Source organism: Ammodytes marinus (assembly GCF_949987685.1).
Source record: "Ammodytes marinus genome assembly, chromosome: 7".
Classification (NCBI taxonomy): domain Eukaryota; kingdom Metazoa; phylum Chordata; class Actinopteri; order Uranoscopiformes; family Ammodytidae; genus Ammodytes; species Ammodytes marinus.
The window spans coordinates 855,429-862,928 of record NC_137211.1 but is presented as its reverse complement, the minus strand read 5'-3'; the positions used below and the strand labels follow the sequence as shown (position 1 = coordinate 862,928).

The 7,500-nt window shown below is 41.3% G+C and overlaps 1 protein-coding gene across 1 annotated transcript in view; it reads right to left on the bottom strand.

Moving 5' to 3' along the window:
* The window catches only part of gripap1 (GRIP1 associated protein 1), a 55,642-nt gene extending 48,602 nt beyond the window's left edge, over window positions 1-7,040 (bottom strand). The window contains exons 1-2 of the mRNA XM_080031634.1: window positions 6,933-7,040; window positions 4,178-4,244 (exon numbers count right to left, since the gene is read on the bottom strand). Of these exons, the coding sequence (XP_079887760.1) occupies window positions 4,178-4,244; window positions 6,933-6,980 (115 nt within the window). The 5' untranslated portion in view covers window positions 6,981-7,040. The remainder of the gene's footprint in view (window positions 1-4,177; window positions 4,245-6,932) is intronic.
* Window positions 7,041-7,500: the final 460 nt, after the last annotated feature.

Below are 7,500 nucleotides of genomic sequence, written 5' to 3'. Positions count from 1 at the left end.
AATATCGAGATTTAGATTTGTAATCAATAACGAACAACCCTCATATACAGTATCTCACAAAAGTGAGTACACCCCTCATATTTCTTCAAATATTTCATTATATCTTTCCATAGGACAACACTGAAGAAATGACACTTTGATACAATGTAAAGTAGTCAGTGTACAGCTTGTATAACAGTGTAATTTTACTGTCGCCTCAAAATAACTCGACACACAGCCATTAATGTCTAAACTGAAGGCAACAAAAGTGAGTACACCCCTAAGAAAAAATGTCCAAATTGGGCCCAAAGTGTCAATATTTTGTGTGGCCACCATTATTTTCCAGCACTACCTTAACCCTCTTGGGCATGGAGTTCACCAGAGCTTCACAGGTTCCCACTGGAATCCTCTTCCACTCATTCATGACAACATCACGGAGCTGGTCGATATTAGAGACCTTGCGCTCCTCCATCTCCCGTTTTAAGAAGCCCCAAAGATGCTCAATAGGGTTTAGGTCTGGTGACATGCTTGGCCAGTCCATCACCTTTACCCTCAGCTTCTTTAGCAAGCCACTGGTCGTCTTGGAGGTGTGTTTGGGGTCGTTATCATGTTGCAATACTGCCCTGTAGCCCAGTTTACGAAGGTTGAGTGCACGTTTTCAGCGTCATACCAAGAGGTTGGCTTTGGAAAATTGACGTATGAGTGCTGCCAGCATTGCTGCAGGGCTTGAAGGGGTGGGGGGTCAACCTGTCAATGCTCAGACCATACGCCGCACTCTGCATCATACTGGTCTGCATGGCTGTCGTCCGAGAAGGAAGCCTATTCTAAAGATGATGCAAAATAAAGCCCACAAATAGTTTGCTGAAGACAAGCAGACAACGGACATGGATTACTGCAACCATGTCCTGTGGTCTGATGAGACCAAGATAAACTTATTTGGTTCAGATGGTGTTAAGAGTGTGTGGTAGCAACCAGGTGAGGAGTACAAAGACAAGTGTGTATTGCCTATAGTCAAGCATGGTGGTTGGAGTGTCATGGTCTGGGGCTGCATGAGTGCTGCCAGCACTGGGGATCTACAGTTCATTGAATACCAACATGTACTGTGCCATACTGAAGCAGAACATGATCCCCTCCCTTCGTAAACTGGGCCGCAGGGCAGTATTGCAACATGATAACGACCCCAAACACACCTCCTAACGACCAGTGGCTTGCTAAAGAAGCTGAGGGTAAAGGTTATGGACTGGCCAAGCATGTCCCCAGACCTAAACCCTATTGAGCATCTTTGGGGCTTCTTAAAACAGGAGATGGAGGAGCGCAAGGTCTCCAGTATCCACCAGCTCCGTGATGTTGTCATGAATGAGGGGAAGAGGATTCCAGTGGCAACCTGTGAAGCTCTGGTGAACTCCATGCCCATGAGGGTTAAGGTAGTGCTGGAAAATAATGGTGGCCACACAAAATATTGACACTTAGGGCCCAATTTGGACATTTTAACTCAGGGGTGTACTCACTTTTGTAACCGGCAGTTTAGACATTAATGACTCTGTGTCGAGTTATTTTGAGGGGACAGTAAATTTACACTGTTATATAAGCTGTACACACGCTACTTTACATTGTATCAAAGTGTCATTTATTCAGTGTTGTCCCATGAAAAGATATAATGAAATATTTGAAGAAATGTGAGGGGTGTACTCACTTTTGTGAGATACTGTAAATCAATTAAAAGATGATCAGTGCTCCCACAGCGGAAGCTTCAGGACCTAGTAACTCTAAACGAATTTAAGGCTGTTGTTAAGAGTTTGAAGTTGGACTCCATCGGAAATTGTGAATGTTTTTAGTTAAGAATCTTATTTTTATGTTTTACAACTGCTCTTAATATCGAACTTGTATTTGGTATTGTGTTTTATGTGTAACTGTGTTCTGCTGTCCATCTTGGCCAGGTCTCTCTTGAGAAAGAGATTTTAATCTCAATGAGACTAACCTGGTTAAATAAAGGATCAATAAAAAAAATAAAAATTCAGTTAAATCAGTCTGTTAAAGAATTGTACAATCTGTTCGTTAACTTTTCACAACAAAGTGAGTTTCAACATCTTCCTGAAAAAAAAACGTCTCAATAAAACCTAAAACCTCAGGTCTGAAGGGTTTACTCAATATTTCCTACTCAAGAAATCACTTCACTAAAAAATAAGTATAGTTTTATACTGCCTTGTATGTATTTTTTTATGTTTACAAATATTTATAATGGGAAACGTACAAAATTATTTGTTTTTGAGGAATGCAAAATATCGTCAATTATCATTAACAGCAAAATCCCCCAAAATATCGAGATTTAGATTTTTAATCAATAACGAACACCCCTCATATAAATCAATTAAAAGATGATCAGTGCTCACACAGCGGAAGCTTCAGGACCTAGTAACTCTAAACGAATTTAAGGCTGTTGTTAAGAGTTTGAAGTTGGACTCCATCGGAAATTGTGAATGTTTTTAGTTAAGAATCTTATTTTTATGTTTTACAACTGTACTTAATATCAAACTTGTATTGTGTTTTATGTGTAACTGTGTTCTGCTGTCCATCTTGGCCAGGTCTCTCTTGTAAAAGAGATTTTAATCTCAATGAGACTAACCTGGTTAAATAAAGGATAAATAAAAAAAATAAAAATTCAGTTAAATCAGTCTGTTACAGAATTGTACAATCTGTTCGTTAACTTTTCACAACAAAATGAGTTTCAACATCTTCCTGAAAATAAAACGTCTCAACAAAACCCAAAACCTCAGGTCTGAAGGGTTTACTCAACGTTTCCTCATTTCATCATCAAGAAATCGCTTCTCTGCAATAAAGTTAAATTTCCCTTTTTATAGTAAAACGCTGTATGGAAGTCGTGTGTGTGTGTGTGTGTGTGTGTGTGTGTGTGTGTGTGTGTGTGTGTGTGTGTGTGTGTGTGTGTGTGTGTGAGTGTGTTTATGTGTGTGCGTGTGTGTCTGTCTGTCTGTCTGTCTGTCTGTCTGTCCGTCCGTCCGTCTGTCTGTCTGTCACTGTATGGTACAATAGTCAGTGTCTGTCCATGTGTTTCTGCTTTTCAACATTAAACTAGAAAATGCATTTCCTGCTGAAGATGCGTATGAATGCTGAAAAAGCTGACACTAAACTGGATAGCTGAGTATGAAGATTTGATAGAAGATTAAAAATGCCTCATTAGTATAAAAGGAGTTGAACAGTTGAGTATATAGAAGTTTGAATATGATTTCTTGCTGAAATTATGAAGAAGTTGATAGATTTGAATAACAATAATAACTGTGAATTCTACAGCGTTCACACTAATAGGCACGTGAACTTAATCCACTTTGAGAAAATTACTATTTAAATAAAGATTGAAAGAATAAAAGTGTAGATGCTTCTCTCATACAGATGTTTTGGTGTTTATGCTCAAGACGCTTTCTTTTAGATAGATAGATAGATAGATAGATGGATAGATGGATAGATGGATAGATGGATAGATGGATAGATGGATAGATGGATAGATGGATAGATGGATAGATGGATAGATGGATAGATAGATAGATAGATAGATAGATAGATAGATAGATAGATAGATAGAGCAAGGCAAGTTTATTTCTATAGCACAATTCAGACACACGGCCATTCAATTCAAAGCGCTTTACAGGGGCATGAAATACATCAAGATTAAAAAACCTTTATTTCTCCAGGTAAATCCCATTGAGACCGAAGACTCTTTTACAAGGGAGACCTGTTTTCCTTTCCCACGTTACCATTCACACACACATTCATACACCGATAGCAGCAGGCTAACTATCGACATTCACACGAGGCAAGGTGGGTGAAGTGTCTTGCCCAAGGACACAACAACCATGACACAGGTGGCAGGGCGGGGATCGAACCTCCAACCCTTTGATTATCGGCCGACCCGCTCTACCACCTGAGCTACAGTCGCCTCCCCTCCCCCCCGGTAACGCTCGTAGGGCGTTACCGAGCAGACAGCAGCTTTAGACACACACACACACACACACGCACGCACACGCACGCACACGCACGCACACACACGCACACACACGCACACACGCGCACACACGCGCACACACGCACACACACGCACGCACACACACGGTCAAATGTTCAAGATATGAAGATATAAGATTAGATGTACCTCTCTGGAGTACAGATAAAGGTTAAATAGTCTTACCGGCTGAATTCTTCCTGAGATCGTCAGACAGCTGGTAGTTCTGAGTCCTTAACTCCAACAGCTGAGCCTGAAACATACACAAAATTATTCATGGTTAAAAGGAATACTTTGGGGGCGCCCTTAGCTCAGTTGGTAGTGCGTCCCCCCCCCGGGCCGGGCCCAGCAACAGACCCGGGTTCAATTCCAGCCCGCGGTCGTTCTCTGCATGTCACTCCCCTCTCTGCCCCATTTCAACTCTGTCTCTACACTATCAACAAAGCATAAAAATGCCCAAAAAATATCTTTAGGAAAAAAAAAAAAAAAAAAAAAAAGGAATACTTCACCCATACGGAATCAGCGTTCTATCATTATAAAATCACTATTATAATATAATGAATGAGGTTTTTCTTCCCTCAGTCTTCCCTCAGTCTTCCCTTGGCCCAGCTGTCCTGTTAATCCTGACCCTTACTGTGATGTCACAAGAAGGAAACTGTAGGGTTAAGACAGTGAGACCATAAAACACTCTTTCTGCCTTTTCTCAGGCTAGGATGAAGCGATTTCTAAAATGTTTTGCACATTTATACAACATAGGATCTCAGAGTTCAACAGACCTTCATATTTCCACCAGTGAAGTAGGTCTTTATATAATTATTAGACTTATGATAGTTATCGTTAGTGTGTTAGTTCCAGTGATTCGGGAATTTATGAATGAGAAGGACAATAACTGTATTTTTCTGTTTTTGTGTGACGTTTCTTTAAAGGTGTAGTCAGTGATTCTGGAGAACGCTTCTCTTTCTCTCTCTCTGTCTCTCTCTGTCTCTCTCTGTCTCTCTCTCTGTCTCTCTCTCTGTCTCTCTCTCTCTCTCTCTGTCTCTCTTTCAGGTGTCTTTTTATTAAAGGTGTAGTCAGTGATTCTGGAGAACGCTTGTTGTCAAAATCACTTTGTCAAAATCAGTGAATATCTCCTCATGATCCACTACCTGTATTAACACTGGATTACTTTTCAGCTCACACACAGTACAGACAGGTAGCGGATCATGAGGAGATATTCACTGATTTTGACAACAAGTGATTTTGACAACAAGCGTTCTCCAGAATCACTGACTACATGTTTAAGTGGATGGGAAACAGTTTTGGAAGCAGTATTATAGAACATCTCATTATAGAGTCAACGATATGTAATAATATTAATCCTATAACACTCTTGAAAACAATACACTGCATCTCAAGTGGTTTTAATCTCCAATACAACTTTAAAATTAATTAATTTTCAATTTTCTTTTTAACTGACAGACAGAAGAACTCCTAGACTCCATAATAAGGAAAACCCTTTCATGTTAACAGCAGCATGCTAACAGGTGTCTTTCTGTGTGTGTGTGTGTGTGTGTGTGTGTGTGTGTGTGTGTGTGTGTGTGTGTGGGTGCGCGTCTGCGTCTGTTCCTGTGTGTATGTGTGTCGCCCTGTGTGTGTGTCTCCTTGTGTGTGTGTGTGTGTGTGTGTGTGTGTGTGTGTGTGTGTGTGTGTGTGTGTGTGTGTGTGTGTGTGTGTGTGTGTGTGCGTCGACCTGTGTATGTGTCTCCCTTTGAGTGTGTTTGTGTCTCTGTGTGTGTGTGTGTGTGTGTGTGTGTGTGTGTGTGTGTGTGTGTGTGTGTGTGTCTCCCTGTGTGTGTGTGTGTGTGTGTGTGTGTGTGTGTGTGTGTGTGTGTGTGTGTGTGTGTGTGTGTGTGTGTGTTCCACTGTCTCTTTGAATTAATTTCACACAGCTAAACACTGAGCCCGCCGTGTGTGTCTCGTGACTGGCATCCGTGTGAGCTAACTGTCAGATGGCAATAAACGGTTAGCATCACGACCCAGAGAAGGAAGCTAAGCAATGTTAGCTAAACTGGCGAAATAACTGTGTAAAACCGTAATTTAATATATATTTATACGGTTATATTAACGTTCAAAATCAACCACTTAGCCCACACGTACTGTCAAATGCCTGGCATTAATAAATAGGCTAACTAACGGTCAGTAACCAGATAGGAAAGCTTAGCTAGGTTAGCATTGTTTAACACTTAAATCAACTCACAAACACACACACACAGGCAGACACACACACACACACACACACACACACACACAGGCAGACACACAGGCAGACACACACACACACACACACACACACTGTAACTTAGCTCACACGTACTGTCAAATCCCTGACATTAATAGATAGCTAATAACTAACGGTAAACACTGGTGCTAGTTCCCATCCCAATGAGCTAATGGTTGGTTAGCACTGTTTACCACTGTCAAATCAACACACACACACACACACACACACACACACACACACACACACACACACACACACACACACACACACACACACACACACACACACACACACACACACACACACACACACACGTAAATAATAAATAGTCTAACAAACGGTAAACACTGGTGCTTGTTGCCACCCCTATGAGCTAACGGTTGGTTAGGTTCGTTAGCATCACCTGGCTAACCAAACTGACAGCCACATAGCCCCATAAATAACGTCTTTGCGTCACCAAAAGAGGCAAAAATATTCATTTTACTTCACAAATAAAACCCGGACTAAGATTTATAAACTCTCAGGTGAAGTATTTAAATGACAATAAGTCTAATTCTGCTTTTTAACGGTTGGTTAGCATCATAGCATCATCTGGTAAAACCACCGAACTGACAGCTACACCGTACGAGCCCTCAAAAAAAGCCCCAGGAATATCGTCTTTTTTCGGGGTGATTTTCTTACCTGCATCCGATGAAATTCCTCCTCGGAGAGAGCCTGTGACATGGCCATTTTTCACCCATAGACAGTGTATTAAATATGTGTCTGGGTGTGTGTCTGTGTGTGTGTATGAAATCTAAGGGCTAACGACGCTAGCGGAGGAGAAGGAGCGAACTAGCACAGAGGAGTAAGATGGAGAGAGCGCTCACTCCGACACATTTTCCGAAGACCGAGAATGAAAAATAAACTACAAGGAGGTAGGTACGGAAGCCCTTAGTAAGCAGACAAGGAATCTTACACTGTATTTCCTCTGTTTACCTGTAATAATTACTTAAAGGCTCTCTCTCTCTCTCTCTCTCTCTCTCTGTCTGTCTGTCTGTCTGTCTCTCTCTCTCTCTCTCTCTCTCTCTCTCTTCTCTCTCTCTCTCTGTCTGTCTGTCTGTCTCTCTCTCTCTCTCCCTCTCTCTCTCTGTCTCTCTATCAAATTTATTAAAGGTGTAGTCAGTGATTCTGGAGAACGCTCGTTGTCAAAATCACTTTTTGTCAAAATCAGTGAATATCTCCTCATGATCTGCTACCTGTCCGTACTGTT